General features: G+C 35.0%; 3 protein-coding genes across 14 annotated transcripts; 2 read left to right on the top strand and 1 right to left on the bottom strand.

Annotated features, from left to right (window-relative positions):
- Positions 1 to 512: 512 nt before the first annotated feature.
- Positions 513 to 2,823, bottom strand: LOC131010259 (biogenesis of lysosome-related organelles complex 1 subunit 2). 3 transcript variants are annotated; one of them, XM_057937696.1, is made up of 4 exons: positions 2,492 to 2,730; positions 1,998 to 2,068; positions 1,298 to 1,414; positions 513 to 905 (listed from the first exon to the last, which is right to left on the bottom strand). In XM_057937696.1, exons 3-4 carry the CDS (start codon positions 1,391 to 1,393, stop codon positions 633 to 635), a joined length of 369 nt encoding a protein of 122 aa, XP_057793679.1. In that variant the 5' UTR covers positions 1,394 to 1,414; positions 1,998 to 2,068; positions 2,492 to 2,730; the 3' UTR covers positions 513 to 632. The 3 variants fall into 3 exon arrangements, with proteins under 3 accessions (XP_057793679.1, XP_057793681.1, XP_057793680.1); XM_057937698.1 differs by having other exon boundaries at positions 1,621 to 2,068; positions 2,492 to 2,697; XM_057937697.1 differs by lacking the exon at positions 1,998 to 2,068 and having other exon boundaries at positions 2,492 to 2,823.
- Positions 2,824 to 4,193: 1,370 nt separating this feature from the next.
- On the top strand, positions 4,194 to 8,583 carry LOC131010260 (elongation factor 1-gamma-like). Of its 8 annotated transcripts, none has more exons than XM_057937699.1 (9): positions 4,194 to 4,514; positions 5,702 to 5,869; positions 6,013 to 6,063; positions 6,668 to 6,814; positions 6,899 to 6,959; positions 7,036 to 7,088; positions 7,198 to 7,299; positions 7,383 to 7,881; positions 7,959 to 8,583. In XM_057937699.1, the coding sequence occupies exons 3-9, from the start codon at positions 6,055 to 6,057 to the stop codon at positions 8,336 to 8,338; spliced, it is 1,251 nt and encodes a 416-aa protein (XP_057793682.1). In that variant the 5' UTR covers positions 4,194 to 4,514; positions 5,702 to 5,869; positions 6,013 to 6,054; the 3' UTR covers positions 8,339 to 8,583. The 8 variants fall into 8 exon arrangements, with proteins under 8 accessions (XP_057793682.1, XP_057793683.1, XP_057793685.1 ...); XM_057937700.1 differs by having other exon boundaries at positions 4,202 to 4,514; positions 5,702 to 5,808; XM_057937704.1 differs by having other exon boundaries at positions 4,251 to 4,514; positions 6,691 to 6,814.
- A 6,842-nt stretch (positions 8,584 to 15,425) lies between these two features.
- LOC131010261 (12-oxophytodienoate reductase 2-like) lies at positions 15,426 to 19,040 on the top strand. Of its 3 annotated transcripts, XM_057937709.1 has the most exons (7): positions 15,491 to 15,790; positions 16,574 to 16,655; positions 16,957 to 17,033; positions 17,246 to 17,386; positions 17,496 to 17,626; positions 18,016 to 18,192; positions 18,278 to 19,040. In XM_057937709.1, the coding sequence occupies exons 1-7, from the start codon at positions 15,618 to 15,620 to the stop codon at positions 18,868 to 18,870; spliced, it is 1,374 nt and encodes a 457-aa protein (XP_057793692.1). In that variant the 5' UTR covers positions 15,491 to 15,617; the 3' UTR covers positions 18,871 to 19,040. The 3 variants fall into 3 exon arrangements, with proteins under 3 accessions (XP_057793690.1, XP_057793692.1, XP_057793691.1); XM_057937708.1 differs by having other exon boundaries at positions 15,499 to 16,655; positions 16,844 to 17,066; XM_057937707.1 differs by lacking the exons at positions 16,574 to 16,655; positions 16,957 to 17,033 and having other exon boundaries at positions 15,426 to 15,790.
- Positions 19,041 to 20,929: the final 1,889 nt, after the last annotated feature.

Here is a 20,929-nt window from a genome sequence, read left to right on the forward strand (position 1 = left end):
TCTAAATTATTGTATGTACAAATGAAGTTTATCTATATCCATTTTAGATAACAGTCTCAATTTACTATCATATAAAAATATAATAATAAAAAAAATTAGTATATGAAATTATCCATTTTTATATAATAAAGATAAAACTTAATTACTTTTTATATAAAATTACATAACTACCCTTAATTCTAGTATTTAATTATTGGCGTGGAACAACGTTTGAAAGTCGGCATTGTAATGGCAGGTCTCACGACGGCAGATGATGATGATGGCGTATCATGTCACAGTCGGCGGCTGAAGCTTCCCACCAAGCAATTTGGACGAGAAACAAGAAAGAAAAGAAAAGGGGTATTCCCTCTAAAACTTGACCAATTTTTTTTATTCATTTTGGGTGGTGTTTTATATTGGTGAATGATGATGTTCTATTTCTTTTATTATAAAGGGTCATAGATTATTCCTTTAGAAATAAAGTTGATATAACGAGATTACATTTATGTATTTAACATGTGGAGGAAAAAACATGTAAAATCCAACCTAAATTTAATAAAAGAAATTTGCCATTACAACATAAAATAGTTCCCCGTCGAGACTGCATACAGTGAAGGCTAATCTGTTGAATAAAACAATGAGCCTAGCTTAGCTTACTTTAATGCAGGAGGAATCTGGTAAACCTGTTGCATCTTTGATTCCAACAAGGAAACATATCTGTCTAGCATGGAAATTACAGCTTCAAACTCCATCACGTGTTGCTCTATGGCATCAAGCTGCTGAACGCAGTCGTCGAACGTGCAGCTTTTCGACTTCAATTGCTCGACAAAAACTCTTAATCCTGAGGCCACATCACCGAAGCCTTTGTATTCTTCTCCCACTCTAACATTCATTTTCTCCAAAAGCTCGAGCACGTTATTTGTTCCCTATTACATTGGATAATTGAGTATCATAAGAAATAAGAAAAGAGCAGGTCGCTGTTTAGTGTCGAAGATGGAAGATAATTTATCACAGAATGCAACAGTGTTTTCAAAGATAATGGAACAGAGGCAACTATTGCATAGTAATCTGATAGTCTATTTAATGCACCATATTGTGACCTAAGTTACACAGAAAAAATTGAAAACCAAAGACAGCCAAGTGCTAAGGGTGAGACATCCTGCACAAGGTGCATCACTCAAGTTCGACTGGCAGAGTCAAGTACCAACAACATCTCAATTTGTTTAAATTCAGGCCAACCATTTTGAGTTTTTGCAGGTCTCATTGGTATCTGTTCATTCAAATCTATACAAAGTAATGTCTCAAGAGTTACAATTACCTGGAGCTCGCCTTTGATCATGTCGGAGACATTGGTGAAAAGATCATTTAGAGAAGCGGCGAGTAAGTCTTGCTCTGTATCCTTTCCAGAAGCCATCCAAAATGAGAGCCAATTTGCCTGTTGACCAAGAGCTCACAATTAGCATCTTTGGTCAATGCTGTTTGTTATTTCAATGTATCAAATTTAATTTGTCTACAGTTTCTTCTTGGATAAAAGGAAAAATTGACAAAAACTCCCAAGTGACATGCCATGACACAACAATCTCACAATAAGCATAGTTTAAAAGAGTGTCAAGCCCTCTGCTCTTGTTACTGCTACACTACCAGAATTTGCGACAAGGGAAAGACTCTACTACACGGTCTTACACCCCATCAAAGTGTTGGCCAGACGCATTCAACCGCAACAACAAACCGCATACTCAACTTTTAATCCAATGGGCTCATTTGCCAAAAGACGAGGCTACATGGGAAGATTACACAGATATCATTACTCGCTTTCCTCACTTGCAGGCTTGAAGACAAGCCATGTTTCTAGTGACTCGTGGCTCTTATTAAGAGATAGTGTTAGAACAGAAAATAATTAGATGCTAAACAGAGCAAAGATAAAAAGGGAATCTTGAGTTTTATTTCATAGCGAATTAATCATAATCAAAAGCGGTTATTGAGTTCTTATTCTCCTTTATACTCTCGCACACACGCACTAGCTAGGATTCCTCAGTCGCCGGAATATGGCAGCTGCCGCCGCGGTGATCGGGTGATCTCGTGACAGTTACTGCTTAGAAATATGTATACAAAATGTGTGTAATTAGTCAAAGTGACGCAAAGTAATGTAAAATCTTATCTGAACAACCAATTCATTTTAGTTGAGATTCTACAAATAATCAGCTGACGTACAATCAATATGAATTTCACATTATAACAACCAATCAATAATATCCACCACCCTTGTATTAAAAAACTATGAAATTACTTCGCAGCAACAAACGATGTATTTGCTTCAGGTATTCTTAGATTCATAGTAAGAACATCTCCAAACGATAATTCGACAAATAATGAGTTTGTTCCTAGTGATTCATATAATCATAGTTGAAAATCCCTAAGAAAAAGTCATTGATCTGAAACCCTAAACGAGAAGCCATCAATAATAAATCAACAACTCTGCGCTATACAATATACCCAAAAAATTATATCTGACCTAGCGTCGCTGCAGGGTTGATGGGCGGCAACGGCGAGCGGCGCAATAAATCTAAGGATTCTCGTTTCCTGTGAGCTGTGATCAGATTGGAGACTGGATTGGAAATCTATGTGGAGTTCGGATTATTGTCAGAGTTTTGATTTTTGAATATTACAGAAATACAAAAATTATAAAGGTAAAATAAAAATAATAAAATAGACAAATTAACTACACCCTCCATATCCCAATTTAATATACTAGATCACAATTGCGACCATGGATATTTTTTTTTGACTTGGGGGGTCGGGGAGGTGGAGCAGTGATGTTTGAATTTGGGACCTCACTGTTTATACACAGGAAAAAGTGCGACCATGGATATTAAGAAATAAATACTAATTTATAACAAAATATGAGAGAAATTATTAAAAAAAATGATGTATAACAAAATATGAGAGAAATTAATTTTTTTTGAAAAGTAAATAAGAAATGAAGATATATTATTTTTTGAATAAAAAAAGAGATAATTATGTGTGAGCCACAATCACATATGTTGTAAATAATGAATTATGTATATTAATTTTTTACTTTTAGGAAGTGACATTAAAATGAGACGTTCAAATAAAAAAATATGATTTATTAAATTGGGACGCATAAAATATTAGCTAATTATATTAAATTAAATCAACAATGTTGTACTTAGTGCAATAAATGGAAAATAAGAGAGTGAGAAGAGTTGAGATACTAGTTGAGCAGAGACTTATAGATGAAGTGAGCAGGGACTGTAGTAACTGGAATTTAGGAGCTCAAGAAATGGGGTTGGCATCTATGAAATTGAATTTTAAGACTTCGCAGAAAATAAGTGTAAGAGCAGTTCAAATACTAGTTGGGTAGAGACTTAGAGATCAAGTAAGCAGGGACAGTAATGGTAGGAGCTCCACAAATGGTGTTTGTTAGAATTATTTCAACTCTAATAATTAATATTGATATTTTTCGGCATCACAAACTATGTAGGAGAAGAAATAAATTCATCCAAGACTTGGTTTTTCTACTTTTTAGGAATGTTGGTTATTTTGTTTGACCAACAAGCATACTTTGACTTGAAGAAAACTCGCATGTCATGTCCATTTCTAAGTCATTCAAGTATACTGTATATCTATTGCAATCAACATTCCCAAAGCATTTTTGAGTATAGTCAAATAGTCTGGAATAGAACCTATAATTTTTTCGATACATATAAATAGTGCAACTAAAACGACGACATAAAATTTTTCATTCAGTTACTCATCATTGAAACCTTGAGTCATGTAGGCTGTAAATCTCCCTTTCGTTACAAACTTTGTTAGGTTGAAAGGATTTGAAGAATCCAATTCAACTATAAAATTCATTAGTTCGTTAAAAATACAATTTATCTCAAATACGACATTAAGAGACATTTAGGTACTAGAAGAAACATGACAAAATTTTGTAACACGCACGGAGCATACCCAAAATTTTGCCATTATATACATGTTGCTCTAAAAAAAAAAAAATTGAAAAATTATGGGTTCATTCTGTTACTGAGATTATATTAATTTGAGATTATTTAAAATTAAATGAATTCAAAATTATTTAAGATATTTTTTGTTATAGAGAAGATGTTAAGACTCATTAGTTATGATTAATTCTGCGTGACATTGTCTTAGGAGTCATTTAACTTATCATGAGATTAATAAAATCTTATCTAATTAATACATCCAATAGAACACCACCTATATAGATTGAAATAGTGTCGCGGATTCGAGGTAGATTGCTGCGGTCAACATGGAATCAGCTGACTCCCATAATTAATTACACTGATAAATATTTGAAAATCTGTTGCATTTTCAACCTCTATAAATAGAGAATCAAATTCAGTTGATGGGCACTTCGACATCCACGATTGCATTTTCAGTTCTTTCCGATTTCAAAGAGACAAGGCCACCATTCTTGATCTGCAAAACCATAGGAAGCTCAGCTGCAGCTAAGCCCCAAATCCCAGTTCTCACACCTTACAAAATCAAAATAGGTAATTTAATTCATCATATCTTTTATTTGATTTTTTTACTTAACTACGGTAAATTTTATTTTACATAAGAATTACCGAGTTGTTTATGAGATGGCGCATGTGGTTTTTTTGGGTCGAGAAGGCATCTTTTATGTGAAATTTATGGTCTTTTTTCCTTCATGTTGTGGATATTATTTTGTGTGTTCTTGGATAATGAGTTTTGTGATTTTGTGGTTGGGAATGAATCTTGGAAAGTAATGTTCATGAAATAGATTTATTGAAGGAATTTTTTACTTAAATTTGGTCTTGAATTGCTCATGGTTGGCTAGTTAATTAGTGGAGTTGATCAGCTTGTGTCTGAAAGATCATCGAGTTCGATTTTCGAATCTCACTAGCGCCTTCTAGGTAGTGCAGTATGCCTCTCGTGTGTATGTTTGTGGACTATTGCATTTGAGCTGGTTTACAGAGAAAAATGGCATCGAGTTACTCAATGGAGGAAAATTTTAGTTAAAATTAGTCTTGACTCTTGAGTGAGCTGCTCATGGTGGGCTTCTTAAGTGAAATGTCCTTGAGTTGAAATCTCACGAGCGCCTTCTAGGTAGTGTGTTTTATCTCTCGTGTGTAGTTTGCGGACTACTGCACTTGAGCAGATTTACAAAGAAAATTTGGTATCAAATTACTCCATTGAGGTTATTTTTGTCTGTGGATTTGTATTCTAACCAAATGTACGTTTCTCATCTTCTTGTCCTTGTAATAGATCACAAAATCCGTTTCTTGAGTTTTCAATGTCACAAGGTCAGAGACTCGAATGTAGATTTTAGTTTGTTAAGACGAAAAGTTGTCTAAAAATCTGTTCAGTTTTTCATATCATGAGATTCATGGCTAATGCAGCTTAATTTGAGGTGGTTAACTTAAGGTGTTGTCTGAAGCTCGTATCTTCGTTGTCTTGATTTGCAATATCATCATCATATTTACGACTAATGTAGAATCTAGTTCGTCAACACAAGATATCATCTGAAGGCATTCTTGATCCAACAAATAATTGCAATTCAGAAACCAATTCCTTAGAATCTGTATTTCCCCCTTACTTTTGCAGTTACCGGTATAAGTCGCCTTTCCTTCTGTTAAGAAGCAGGCATTCCTCGTTATGATCAAGATCCTTGCTTTGGCTTAGTCTGACTGGTTTTGCTTAAATTGTTTGTATGCAGTGCAGCAGATGATAAGCTGTTAATCCTCGTAGTTGCTTGGGCATTTACACTTTTTCTGCTAAGTTCCGACTCTCTTGTAGTTGGAGGGCGATCATCTCTATACACGAGTAATTTCTACATAGCACGAAGACGATCATTGTCTTTGTTCTTGTCGATTTTCTTTCCAATGTATGTTTATTTCAAAGTTACTTTCATGAAATGTGTAACTCGAGCTATTTTTTTGATGATATTTAGTGGTTTAGTTTCTGTTTTTTTTTTTGAAGCGGTGGTTTAGTTTCTGTTATTGCTTCTGATTTTTTTTTTTTTACCAGATTCTTTGAATTGAGAGAGTGAGTAATTGGACCTGTGAAGCCATGGCTCTGGTGAGTGTGCTGTTGCTTTCATTGATTTTTACTTTGATTTTTGTGATGAATGTTGTAGATCTGTGATTGGCATTTGAGTGAAGTTTTAGACCAAGAAAAACATTATTATTAGTTAGTTGAGTTAACCACAAATTAAACAATATTGGGATTAGGGGGTGACATTCAGGATTCAGTCATATGTTAGCTATGGATTACATACTATTAACTTGCAATTTTATGCTTTTTATAGTCATATGTTCATTGTTTAACCTCTCTCTAGTCAAAATTATGTCTGGAACAGAAATAAATTTTTTACTTAGGTAAAATTCAGCTATATGTTAATGCAGTGTGGCTTGAAGTTTGCTTGAATTTTTTGGTATGGTATCTCTTCATGTCATGTTACTACAAGTAATTCACCTGGTTTGAACATCACTGCTGAAATCTCTTTATTTGGATGTATATTCAATTTGCGGCTGATGAACCCAATTGGAATAAGGCTTCAATTTAAAATGGCAAATTGTAATTAAATCCCAGATAAATAGCAAGGTCATGGACTTGTATTCGTCTTTCTTGCGGATGTTATGGTTTTGAACTGGTTGTTGACATTATTTGGTATGTTATTCAGGTTTTGCATTCTACTTTAAACAGGAATGCAAAAAAGATACTTATTGTGTGTGAGTTCAATGGTGTAAAGGTCGAACTAGTTAAGGATTTTGAGATGGGTGTATCAAATAAGACCCCAGAATTTATCAAGATGAATCCCATCGGAAAGGTATGATTCAGAAATATATAGTTACTAAAGAAGCAAAATCTTTGCCCTCTCTTTTTTCCTTATCTCAGAACTTTTCTTGTGTAGATTCCTGTGCTCGAAACGCCTGATGGCCCGATATTTGAGAGCAATGCTATTGCACGCTACGGTAAGTAACTTCTTGTTAATTGTGGTGACTGTGCAAACTTATTTACCGTGGCATGATTCTTGCTTCTGTTGTGCAGTGGCTCGGTTAAGTTCCGATAACAACCTATTTGGCTCTTCCCCTTATGAATATGTAAGCGACTGATGATTGGCTTCTGGACGTGGAATAAATCTTGCTTTTGTTTCTTTTCATATGTTTAATATTCTCCTTATGAATATGTATGGTTTATTGGATTTCACAGGGCCAAGTTGAGCAATGGATTGATTTTTCTACTAATGAGATTGATGCTCATCTAGCATGCTGGCTCTATCCTCGACTTGGTATCCGTGCACATCTTCCTCCGGTATTACTAGTTACTTTCATTTAAAATCGTCATAATCGTATCATGACTGAAGTATTCCTTTCGGAAAAAAAAATTGTGTACAGGTCGAGGAGGCTGCGATTGCTTCTCTGAAGAGAGGCTTGGCAGCTTTGAACACCCATCTTGCATCTCACACCTACTTGGTTGGACACGGTGTCACATTAGCCGATATTATCACAGTATGTATTCTGTTCAATGGATTCAAGGTAATCCTTATAAAGAGCTTCACTGCAGAGTTCCCACACGTCGAGAGGTATTTTTGGACCTTGCTCAATCAGCCAAACTTTAAGAAAGTGTTGGGCGACATTCAGCAAGCCGAGTCTGTTCCACCTGTTCCGACCAAGAAACATGCACAGCTGAAAGAAGTTGCTAAACCAAAGCCAAAGGAGGAGCCAAAGAAGGAGGCCAAGAAAGAAGAACATAAGGCTGTAGAGGAAGAAGAAGCACCTAAGCCAAAGGCGAAGAATCCTTTGGATCTCTTACCTCCTAGTAAGATGGTTCTTGATGACTGGAAGAGGCTCTACTCTAATACGAAAACCAATTTCCGTGAGGTTGCTATCAAAGGTATGTTAGGCATTGTCATATGGTCAGTATTCAATTCATCTTAATTCCTGCTTAGTTTAGTTCACTCCATTTCGTAGGTTTCTGGGACATGTACGACCCCGAAGGATACTCCCTTTGGTTCTGTGATTACAAATACAACGATGAAAACATGGTATCTTTTGTCACCATGAACAAAGTGGGAGGCTTTCTGCAGCGAATGGACTTGGCCCGCAAGTATGCTTTTGGGAAGATGTTGATCATCGGTGCAGAGCCTCCGTTCAAGGTGAAGGGTTTGTGGTTGTTCCGGGGGACAGAGATTCCTCAGTTCGTGATGGATGAGTGCTACGACATGGAGCTCTACGAGTGGAAGAAGGTTGACATCAACGACGAGGCACAGAAGGAGCGCGTGAGCCAGATGATTGAAGATGCTGAGCCGTTCGAGGGCGAGCCTTTGTTGGATGCCAAGTGCTTCAAGTGAAGAGAAAGATAAGTTGGCTTGACATTTTGCATTACAAACAACTCAGTTTACATCTCTGTAGTTATGTGATTGTAGTCTCTCTCTCTCTATCCACCTTTTGTCTTTCCCAAAAAGTTTCTATCTATTGATTCAGGAAAGGTTTTTCTATATTTTGTGAACTGCTTTTTCTAGCTTTTATTTTTAAACTTGAGTTTGCTATGACTTAATTTTAAACTTGAGTTTGCTATATGACTTAATTTTAGAAAGTGTTACTCCTTATTTCTCTATTTACGTTTTGGATAAATATATCCTCAACAAAAGTTATTTTCTCTCTTCTATTTTATCATAAATTACTTGTTCTTAATATCTGTGCTCAATCCTTATAGCATATTGAATTAGGACGGATGGAGTATTTTACATCTCCTTTTGTCTTTATTATTGCAGAAAGTGTTTCTTAATTATGTACGCATTTGCTTAAACTTTTTTGGGTGTTGTGTAAGTTCTTGAGATAAGAAAAGGCTGGATCAGGCTGGCCCAACCTCAGTATGCCGGTCTTTTTTTCAAAATGGATTCCGACTAGGGCTGTAAACGAGTCAAGTTACTCGTAAGCTATTCGATGTTTGACTCGATAAAAGCTCGATCGGTAATTTAATGAAAAATTCGTTTAGCTAAACAAGTCAAGCTTGAGCATGATGATACTCGACTCGTTAGCTCGTGAACAAGCTCGTTAAGTGATTTATCTTAAAACATAAGATTATTAATTAAATGTCTTACTATATGTTATACTATAATTAGTATATTTGGAATAAGCATCTAATTAACATCATTTATTTACAAGAAAATAGTAAATATATTACATTGTTGTGAATAAATTAACTTATGTATTTGAAAAACAACTTATGTATTAGGAGAAGAAGTACGCCCTCCAGTACGATGCACGATCACAATGAATTAGATTAATGTTGGAATAAATGGCTTAATTAGTCCATAATTACTTTGTAATTAATGAAATTAAATGGCATATTTGGAATCTACATTTTGAGTAGATTAATTTGGTATATTTACTTGTTCAAATCTATTAAGAATTGAATGAGTAATTAAATGCCAAAAGATAGCCATTGAAAATGGAAATGTGGAGTGTCATCCACATTGGAAAAATAAGGAAGTTGAAAGCTATTTATAAAGTGCTCTCCACCATAAAGGAACAATCAAGTGTGCTTCTCTATGGTGGACCTTATGGTGCACCCAAGTGGGTTTTGACTTAGCCTTTTAAGGCTAAAACTCAAATTCCTACGAGGCAGGTGCGAAGCACCTTCCGAGTCCGAGGCCGAGCACGTGCACGTCGCACTTGTCGCAATGGGCGCTTTGTAGGCGCACTTTGCACTTCGCTCGTGTGACGTGGCAGTGACGTGGAGCATGTGGCTCGGTGACGTGGCACCGCGTGGCGGATAAGGAATCTGGGTGGATGAGGTTGCTGACGTGGCAGCGGTTGGATCAGACTGGTGAGGTGGGGGTGGTTGGCTCGCACCCCTTTGACCGAACCAATGCGATGGTTCGGACCATTGCTTGGTTCGAACAGACACCCCCTGACAGACACCTCTTCATAGCACCCTTCCTTCTCCTATAAATACAGCCCTGCAGAATGAGATTAGACACACCAAAAATTAATTCAGATAGTTATTTTACTCATTCTCTCTTCTAGTTCATACTCAAGTCCCGAGTATTCAGTAGTTCGCTGGAAGTTCGAGTTCCTAGTACAAGGTCTCGTACTCATTAAAACCGTTGTATCTTGGGGACATTTGCCATCGAACCGTGTGTACTGTGCGGGGCAATTTTATCTTACGGAGAAAGAGTCCAACTCTTGCCTCGGTTCCTACATTCTCGTCGTTATTCTGTCCACATTTCTACACCTGTCAATAACAATTAATTGGTAATAAAAAAATTTATTTTAATCTAAAATAATGTATAGTAACATTATTATAAGCTTAATGAGTATAATATTAAATTAAATGATCATTGTATAATAACTATTTAAATACATATAATAATAACAATAATAATTAAATTTATAGATTATCAAGCAAAATAAATTAAGAGTGGATTTTGAAAATAGCCACTTTTATATAGCAAAAATAAATTTTACCCACTCAAATAAAAATTTAAAAAAATACCTACTTTTTGTGTTAAATGACTAAATTACCCTTCTATATAAATGGGCAAACCCTAGTCTTCTCTCTTCTCTCATTTTCCTCTCCCTCTCTCTACACGCTCTCTCTTTCTCTGGCTCTCTCTCTTCCAAGCGGCGCCGCCGCATGCTCCCACGCCCACCGCCCACGTCGAGGCCGGCAGCAGCGCCACCGACCCCGGCGGTGGCGCATCAGCCGTCTCCGGTTCTTCGATATCAGCCGACGCCGATTTCTCTCTCTCTCTCTTTGCGAAAATTCACCTGCTGCAGGCGGCGGAGGTAGCGGTGAAGATGCTGCTCGCGGTTGTCGTGATATCGAATCTAGAGATCTGTAAATTGGAATTTCAGATCTGGAGCTGCCTAGCCAAGTCCGCCGGAGAGGAAGCGGTGGACGACGATCAGCAGCCCTGCCACCACCCGCGGCGCCGCCTTGCTGCGGTAGGGTCGTGCGTTGCCTTCCCCTCCAACTCCCTCTGATAATCAGTATCCATAACCGATTGAATTTCTAAATTAAAACCTAATTTCAATTTAATTAAAACCTAATTTTCGATTGTGAGAGAGAGGGAGAATTGGGGGAGAGTTGATTGTTGATGATGAGAATGATTGGGATGTAGACTTTAGTTATATTCAATTTGAATTTAATCGAAAAAAAAAATACAAATAACGAAGAAATTGATGAAAATCACGCAATTTTGTACAAATGTTCTTGAATTCACAACCAGGTTTATGAATTCACAACTGAATTATCGGCGTTGGTTGTTAATTCACAATTGAAATAGTGTTGATTGTGAATTCAAGTTTTATTGGTTGTGAATTCACAACTTGAAATAGTGTTGGTTGTGAATTTAAGTTTTATCGGTTGTGAATTCACAACTCGAAATAATGTTGGTTGTGAATTCACGCGAATTTACAACCAATACTTGAATTCAGTTGTGAATTCGAGTTGAATTCACAACCAGTGAACAATGGGTATTTGTAAAATTTTTATATGTAAGGGTAAAATGGTAAATGTGGGTATTTTTTTAAAGTTTTTATATTAGTGGGTAAAATTTATTTTTACTATATAAAAGTGGGTATTCTTATATATTAACACATAAGATAAATTAATTCAATTGCATTTTGAGCAAATAACACTTAACCATCAATATAACAAATTGAATAGTAATCATTTAATATAACAATGTTGGGCTCTTAAAAAGTCCAAAAATGGAAAAGTACGAATAATATAAAAAGGGAAATATAACAACAAATATGTTTATATAAATAAATAAATAATTCATATACATAATTAAATAAATCAATATAATATTTTAAATTATAATTTTTAGTTATTTAACAAATTTTTTATTTACAAATTCATATTAAAATTAATTCAATTTCCTTCTCCTTAATTGCATAAAAAGCTGCTATAATTTAAAAAAATTAAATTTAAAACAATTATAATTAAACAACCATGTAAATTTTTTTGAAATGGCATCTACTTACTTTTATCACCGACAAACAAAAACAAAAAAGGAAAAAAAAGTATAATGTTCAACATTTGATATAAGTGAAAACGAAAAAAAATTAATTACGAGACTTTAAATTATCATAACTTATTCATTTTAAATTTATTTTTTTATAACTTTTACATCGAATTAAAGATATTATCATAATCTTTATTTAACATTCATATTGAATAGTTTTTCATTAATCGAAGATATCGATTTTTTGAAAAATTAAAATAGAAAAAAAAAGAAGGAATAAATTTTGGAGGGAAAAAAAGAGAGGTGAGAGAAAATTTGGAGGGAAAAAACTCATCTTTTATATTATATATATATAGATAACTAAACTTTTAAATAAAAATTTAAATTTAAAAAGTTCAATTAGGCCCGACATTGTATTCGACTCGATCGATAATTAAACAAACACCTCGATTAACTAAACGAGTCAAGCTTAAGCAAGATACTATTTGGCTCGACGCTATTTAGGGGCAATTACCCCAATTAAGTAAATCTACTTTCAAATATGGCCTATTCTAAATTTCTAATTCCCAGTTAGCTTTTTAATAGTTATGTTTTAGGGGTAATTGTCCCTAAATACATTACATTTCCCCATTTTCTGGAATTGCAGATCACATTTAAAATTCGTCTCATAATACATAACCTTTTTTTTTTCTTCTGGAATTGCACATGGTCAGCCAACCACCAACCGAAAAAATGACGTAGATGACGAAAACGCCACACATACACGCCGAAAAAAATTTAATTGATGTGGCAGCTATGTAGGAAATTATAATTTCTTTTTTTTGTTATTAAATTCGAATTTTCAGAATATAGAATTAAGGCATTAATTTCTCAAATCTCCAATTTTCCCCTAAATTCTCTAGTTTTACAATTTCCCACTTTTTACAATTGTCCTAACGTCCAGACTTGAATTTCGATCTGCTCCACAATTTCCCTAGCGTCCAGCGATTTGCTCCACATTGCCCTAGCTCCAGCGATTACACCAACACCAAGAAAGGCTCCAGCTCCAGCGATTACACTTGCTTTAGCGATTACATCAACACGAACCAGCGACGAAGGCTCCGGCGTACGCGACGAACCAGCGACCAAGGCTCTGGCGCACGGGACGAACCAGGCAGGGAGACGACGTGTCGCCGTTGATTTAACTTAGATTGCGATCTTTCCCCTAACATCAACTGCTAATTTGCATAGATTCCACAAACTCAATTAAACCGAACAAGCCGGCAATTTGAATTATTCATTATGCTTTTGGTGTGAGTTGCTTTCTTTATCTAGGGCCTACTGTGCTGAAAACTTAGTTGATATAATCCATTTTTGGTTGGTTTAAATGCATTTATTGTTGTCGTGTTGTTCATTATGGTAGAACTGAAGGGGCGATGGGAAATTGCTGTTTTCGTGGGATCTAGTGTGGGAAGGTTGCGATCAATGATGTCAGGAGGCCAACCATCGGGTTCGGCGCAAGCCGATAAATATCCGTCCGTTCGATAATTTGTTGCGAATGGGGAAGTTGTAAAACTAGGGAATTTAGAGGAAAATTGAGGATTTGAGAAATTAATGCCTTAATTCTATATCCTAAAAATTCGAATTTAATAGCAAAAAAAAAAAAAATTCTACATGACTGCCACATCAATTAATTTTTTTTTCCCGACATCCACATCATTTTTTCGGTTGGTGGTTGACTGACCATGTGCAATTCCAGAAGAAAAAGAAAGACTATGTATTATGAGGCGGATTTTAAAGGTGATGTGCAATTTCAAAAAATGGGAAAAAGTAATGTATTTAGGGGCAATTAACCCTAGTTAATTATCTCAAATAATTGACACAAATATTGTCATGTGTTACGTAAGCACGATGGATGGTCCCAAAACTAAGCAAACGTCTACATTCGATGTATCATTCTTCTTGTATAGTTGCATTGTATCCAATCAACGCACGTCTCTACGGTCCACCGATTATCATGTTTTAATTTCGACGGTTAATTTTATGCTACAAAAGTTTTTAATTAAACGTATAAGACTCTTAATATTTTCCCTCTTTTTTTCCCTCTCTTCTCTCATCAAATTTTTCACTATTTTTATCTCTTTCCTTTTTTTTATAATTTTAATTCTTTTTTAAATATTATCAAATTTAATTTATGAAAAAAATACTCAATATATATATATATATATATCTTAAATTTAAATTAGTGACAAGATCATATTTATAAAAATCATCAAAAATGAATTTAATATATCTTAAATTTAAATTAGTGACAAGATCATATTTATAAAAATCATCAAAAATGAATTTAAAATATTTCATTTTCTCTATCTTTTCATTAAAATTTTAGAATTTTTTATTTATATTTGTGTATGAAAATATTTATTTATTATGACGTGTAATAATAATAATAATAATTTTCATTATCAAATGATTTAAAATTATTTAATAACGAATAGTATCATTACACTTTATGCAGAGTTGAAAATTTACGTTTTTAAATTCGAGTATTGAGTAATTGATATGAATTATTTATTTTTGAAACATATTTTTCATTTATTTATATTTTAATTATATTTAATATTAGTAATATTTATTTATTTAAATATGTCATTTATTTTTTATGTTCTGTCGTGTTCGCGATGCACGAATCAACGCACTAATTTCTTATAGAAGGGTAGAAATATTGTGCAAGTGTATAAGTTGCATAATAATTCAAGTGAGGGCACTACAAGAATTTCCCATTTTGCAAATAGCATTGATTAAGATACGCATTTTCTCAACTAAAGAACATATACGCATTTTCTCATAAATGGGGTAGCTGATACTTTATCTAAAAGATAATTTTATTCTACTAAAAATACACATATAAATTTTATTAGAATGTATTCAAATTTAATTCTCCCTCCGTCCCAATTTAAATGGTGCACTTTTTTTTTACACCAAATTTAAGGAGAATAAAATTATAGTGTAAAAATGTGTAAACGTGTGTGAGGCCACATTGTTTGTAGTGTAAAATTATTATCAAAAATAGAAACACACCATTTTAATTGTGTCGGCTCAAAAAGAAATACGCACCATTTAAGTTGGGACGGAGGACTAAAATTTATCTAATATTCTCGGCCTCATATATGTGGACAAGGTATTTTGATTTGGCACTATTAGTTAAATTCAAAATGATGAACTTTTTGATAAAAGATAATTAAGGCTCGTCTACTGTGTGGTATGAAATAATGTGTGATATTAACATATTAGATATTAATATTTTATAGGTATCTATCACATATGGACATGTCCTCAAGGGGACACCAAACGATGCGATCTCCTATATGTGAACAGTGAGGTATCGAGTTCAAATCTCATTGCTCCCCTCCGTGTCATGCTTGGTGGGACGGAGGGAGTATTCAACCATGCAACTATATTCAAATTAAATTCTCCACTTCAAATAACAGCCACAAATTACTATCATACGAAGCAGCCCCCAGAGTGAGTATACTAACATGTATAGCTTCGGCGAATTCAATGTAGATTGCTGCCGTCAGCATCGAATCAGCAGACTCCCATGACTAATTACATTGTCATATTTTCTCCAAAATCTTTACGTTTTCAACCTCCATAAATACAGAATCAAATGCAGTTGATGGGCACTTCGACATCCACGACTTCATTTTCGATTCTTTTCAATTCTCAAAGAGAGAGTCCGCCATTATTGATCTGCAAAAACATGGGAAGCACAGCTGAAGATAAGCCGCAAATCCCACTTCTCACACCATACAAAATGGGAAAATTTCAGCTCTCTCATAGGTAATTTAATTCATCATTTTTTATTTATTTGATGTTTTCCCTAACTAGAGTAAATTTTATTTTACATAAGAATTACCGAGTTGTTTTTGAGATATCCCATGTGGTCTTGAATTGCTCATGGTTGGCAAGTTAGTGGACTCGGCGCCAACCAGAGAAAAACTTTCGTTAGGGCTTTGCTTTCTAAATTTTGTTCGATGTATTTTCAGGAGATTAGGCTCATTAATAAGGGCTTTTGCATAACAATTTGCACAAAATTCAGATAAATTTGAAGATCCTATAAAAGAAGGAAAAAAAAAAAGGCTTGGTGGAGGCTTAAGCCCTCTCCTCACACCATGTGTCTTCGAATCTCACTAATGTGCCTTCTAGGTAGTGCAATATGTCTCTCTGTGTGTAGTTTGCAGACTATTGCATAAGAGCTGATTAACAAAGAAAAATGGTATTGTGTAACTATACATGCTGGGCTAGTTAGTGTGGTTGATCGTCTCTTGTAATGAAATGTCATTGAGTTGGAATCTCAGGGTGCCTTCTAGGTAGTGCGTTTATCTCACATGTGTAGTTTGCAGACTATTGCATTCGAGCAGATTTACAAAGAAAATCGGTATTGAATTACTCATTGAGGTTTTACAAAGAAATGGACTCTTTGCTATCTTACTCATTTTTGCATGTGGATTTGTATCATAACCAAATGTATGTTTCTCATCGTCTTGTCCTTGTCATAGATCACAATAAATTGTTTACTGAGTTTAAAAAATTAGGAACTAATGCAGATTTAAGTTGGCTCAGGCGAAAAGTCGTCTCAAGATCAGGCCCGGGCTCTGTTGAGTTCTTTCATATCATGAGATTCATGGCTAATGCAGCTTTGGAGGTGGTTTAGATGTCTGAAGCTCGTATCTGCATTGTCTTGATCCATAATATCATCATAATATTTGCGACTAATATAGAATTTTTAGCTCGTTAACACAATATGTTGTCTGAAAGTATTCTTGATCCAACAAAGAGTTGCAATTCGGAAACCAATGCCTTAGAATCTGAATTTTCCCCTTATTTTTGCAGTTAGCAGTGTAAGTCGTGTTTCCTTCTGCTAAGAAGAAGGCATTCCTCGATGTGATCAATATAAAATCGTTGCTTTAGCTTAGTCCGAGTGGTTTTGCTTTAATCCTCGTTAGGTGCTTGGGCGTTTACTCTTTTTCTGCTGGATTTCGATTCTCCTTTGCAGTTGGAGGGCGATCATCGCTGCACACGAGTAATTTCTACATAGCATGAAAGCGATCATAGGGTTGGCATACCTCCCAATATCACTCTTCAAAAATGAAACCTCTTTGAAATATAAACTAGTCTATGTTCTTGTTGATTGTTTCCCAATATATGTTTATTTCAAAGTTACTGCTGTCTCTGCTTTGCTTTCATGTAGCGTGTAGCTTGAGCTTCCTAATAGTATCATTCTATTTTTGACAGAATTGTTCTGGCGCCACTTACGAGGCAGAGGTCATTCAACAATGTACCTCAGCCCCATGCTGTATTGTATTACTCTCAGAGAGCCAACAAAGGGGGTTTTCTCGTGAGCGAAGCAACCGGAGTTTCTGATACTGCACAGGGGTAAGTTGATGGAAGCTACTTGTTTTAAGCATTATGAATTCTAAGGATGAAAATTGTGGAACCCTGTCTCGTTCTAATTCTTCGTTAACATGAACATTTGCTCTTGAAGATACCCTCACACTCCGGGAATCTGGACAAAGGAACAAGTTGAGGCGTGGAAACCTATTGTAGACGCAGTTCATGCCAAGGGTGCGGTCTTCTTTTGCCAGATCTGGCATGTAGGCAGGGTTTCAAACACAGGTATTACCTCGATTTTTGTTATGATTCGTCGCATCTTGCTTGATCGTGAAGAGTCATTCATCTATGTTACATCACAGTGAAGAATGCTGCGTCTTCACCGTTGTTTGTTATTAGGGTTGTTTACAGGAATAACAATATAACATAATGTTCAACTACCACTACACTCGTTTTTACCAATGAAACAACGTAGTTTGAGTGCTGTAAAAAAATGGGGATGTCCTAATTTCAAAACAACGTAGTTTGAGTGTTTGTAATTGCAATGTTTTAAAGTTCGTGTGAAAATTGCAAATTCAAATGAACATTGTGTTATTTCCGGCCATTAGCCCTTGTTGTCAAGTTATCAATTTGTTCGTTTCAATCCTTCTTTACTGATTGGTTGCTTCGTTCAGGGTTTCAGCCAAACGGGCAAGCTCCGATATCATCCACGGACAAAGAACTAACCCCGCAGATCCGAGCTAACGGCGTGGATGTTGCGCAATTCTCGCCTCCACGTCGCCTGACAACAGAAGAAATCCCACAGATTGTCAATGACTTCAGACTTGCTGCAAGGAATGCTATGGAAGCTGGTAAGCCACTCAGTGATCGCACACACGAACATACGCTCGTTTTCACCTTAAATCTTCTCCAACTCGCTCTTTCTCCCGTCATCAGGTTTTGATGGAATCGAGGTTCACGGTGCTCACGGCTATCTCATAGACCAGTTCTTGAAAGACAACGTGAACGACCGGACAGATCAGTACGGAGGGTCTCTAGTGAACCGGTGTCGTTTTGCTCGTGAGATCATCGAAGCTGTGACAGCCGAGATAGGAGCGGACAGAGTTGGGATCCGGCTCTCTCCCTTCGCAAACTATATGGAGTCCGGGGACTCTAACCCTAATGCCCTTGGCCTTTATCTAGCCGAGACCTTGAGCAGGTACGAGCTTCTTTACTGCCACATGGTCGAGCCGAGGATGAAAACCGTGGGAGAGAAATCCGAGTGCCCGCACAGCCTTGTCCCGATGAGACAGGCATTTAAGGGGACCTTCATTGTCGCGGGTGGCTACGATAGGGAAGACGGGAACAAGGCCGTGGCCGAGGATCGTGCTGATCTGGTCGCTTTTGGCCGGCTGTTCTTGGCTAATCCTGACCTGCCTAAGAGGTTTGAGGTGAATGCTCCTTTAAACAAATATGATAGGAATACTTTCTACATACCTGATCCTGTTTTAGGCTATACCGACTACCCATTTCTGGATGAAACTGCTTGATTTATGGGAAATTTGGAAGGTATACCACTGACCAAATTCGGAACTACAGATCTCCATTTTATTATTTAGCAAATAGAAATGGACTTTTTTATGTTGAAATTGTGTTGTAGTTTGAATTCTACCATTGTGCGTGCTTAAAAGTTAAATCTATTATAGGATGATATTTTTCACGCGAGTCCAGAAACAACATAGGCTATATGAGATTTCTAAATGAAGGCCGAATTTGTGAAAATGTTGTAAGATTAGGTATCATATTTTTCAGCATTTCTTCATCTCATCGCTTTAGTATTAATTTATCATTTAGTTTTATATTTTTAATAATAATTCTCTCTCTTTCTCAACATGAAGATTCCGAATTCAAACATAGAAAATTTTCATAAATAATTAAAATTTTATTTTTTTTATCTTTTTGTTTTTTCCCTAAAATATATGCACTTTGGTAAATGATAAAATATTTAATATACATATCAAATTAAAGATTCGTAATAAAAATTTTAATTTAATATATAAATAATAGATTTAAAATAAAAAAAAGTTAGAAGTTAGAAGTTTCAAAATAAAATATTTTTTTCTTTCATCTTTCTTATTTTATTATAATATAATTTTTATTGCATCTAAAAATATTATATATATATAGATATATATCCCTATCAAAAAAATTATATATATAGGAAATTGTTTGATTTATAAAATTATAGTTTTTTTTTGCGAACTTGGTAAAAGAAAAATTAGGATAATTGTCCAAATAATACTATATGATTTGATATTATATTTTTCTTTAAACATATATTACAATTTTTATGTTTCAACAATATTCACAATCTTAACATCGAGTTTAAATTATAAAAACAATTATAGTATGTGATATCTTTTACAACTTGATACTCAAGTATGACAATTTATATCCAAATACAAAAAATAGGTAAAAACCTATTATGTATTGATTTTTCATTTTACGAAGTATTTTATTAAAATTAGATGTCCAAATACAAAAAATGGCTTATTAAATTGTGCGAATGAAGTAATTATTAAATAATACCCCCCCTCTCACTAAAAGTAACTTTTATTTTATTTTAGATTATCCAGCGGCCAGCGCTATAAGTGGTTTGTTCAATAAATAACAAAAAATAACCCTCGAAAAAATTTCTTACCACCTTTAATCGATTTACACATTCTATTTAATACGCATTTTCAAAAAATTTGTATCACTTATAGTGGGATACACAGTGAAAAAAGGAGTAAATATTTTAGGGTCAAAATTTAAAATACCCACCTTCATAACTTATCTATCAAAAATACCCACTTTCACAAAACACATATCAACCATACTCAATTCATAATTAATGACAAAACTACCCTTCAACCAATCCTCAACAAATCCATCCTAAAACCATTTCATGTTCAAATTATCAAAATTCTATTAAGACAAAATCAGGCCCAACATGCTTCCGTACAACTTCGAAATAATTCAAAACATAAATCAACAGTATACCTTTCGTCGACTGGTCACCTTCCGGAGCTTTTATCGCGTTTTACGGACTTCTTGCCTCCTCGGCCTTCGTCCAACCACCCACTCGCAAGTGATGGTTGCAACCTTCTTCCTTCACTGTGTTCCGGCTTTCGCCGAATGGTCACCTTCAGGAATCAGTTTCCCTCCTTCACTGTGTCTCGACGTCAAATATTTTTGTTGAAAAATGAAAAGAAAATATTTTTACTAAACCGGAATAGTTGGACAAAACTAAGCGTTTATAGAGGAATTATATAAAATTTAATTTATTTCATAAAATACTCCCCAAGGGAGGAGACAAACTTGTTTAGCTACTCATAGTAGCTAATACTTGTGTACATAAAATTAAAAAGGAACTAAAACTAAAACGAAAAACTTTGAAAACTAAAGAATTAAAATTACAAAGATAATTTTCTAGAGAGAGGAAGTGGTGTGTGAAAATGTGTTGTGATTTTCGGATGATCTTCTTCTCTCCAGCACTTGGGTTTATATAGAGCTCTGAATCCCTCTATTATTGCTCGGTTGTTGGCCTTGGATTCTTTCTTCGTGGCC

The sequence above is a fragment of the Salvia miltiorrhiza genome, chromosome 2 (assembly GCF_028751815.1).
Source record: "Salvia miltiorrhiza cultivar Shanhuang (shh) chromosome 2, IMPLAD_Smil_shh, whole genome shotgun sequence".
In the NCBI taxonomy this organism is placed as follows: domain Eukaryota; kingdom Viridiplantae; phylum Streptophyta; class Magnoliopsida; order Lamiales; family Lamiaceae; genus Salvia; species Salvia miltiorrhiza.

What these genes read in the sequence shown, in the direction of transcription:
- LOC131010261 (XM_057937709.1), top strand. Translation starts at nt 15,618, where the DNA reads ATGCAGTTGATGGGCACTTCGACATCCACGACTTCATTTTCGATTCTT. An exon ending in AAATTTCAGCTCTCTCATAG is followed by an intron (nt 15,791 to 16,573) that starts GTAATTTAATTC and finishes AAGTTGGCTCAG; the next exon opens with GCGAAAAGTCGTCTCAAGAT. An exon ending in AAGGAATGCTATGGAAGCTG is followed by an intron (nt 18,193 to 18,277) that starts GTAAGCCACTCA and finishes TCCCGTCATCAG; the next exon opens with GTTTTGATGGAATCGAGGTT.
- LOC131010259 (XM_057937697.1), bottom strand. Translation starts at nt 1,393, where the DNA reads ATGGCTTCTGGAAAGGATACAGAGCAAGACTTACTCGCCGCTTCTCTA. An exon ending in TGATCAAAGGCGAGCTCCAG is followed by an intron (nt 906 to 1,297) that starts GTAATTGTAACT and finishes CCAATGTAATAG; the next exon opens with GGAACAAATAACGTGCTCGA.
- LOC131010260 (XM_057937699.1), top strand. An exon ending in CAATGCTATTGCACGCTACG is followed by an intron (nt 6,960 to 7,035) that starts GTAAGTAACTTC and finishes TCTGTTGTGCAG; the next exon opens with TGGCTCGGTTAAGTTCCGAT. An exon ending in GCTCTTCCCCTTATGAATAT is followed by an intron (nt 7,089 to 7,197) that starts GTAAGCGACTGA and finishes TGGATTTCACAG; the next exon opens with GGCCAAGTTGAGCAATGGAT.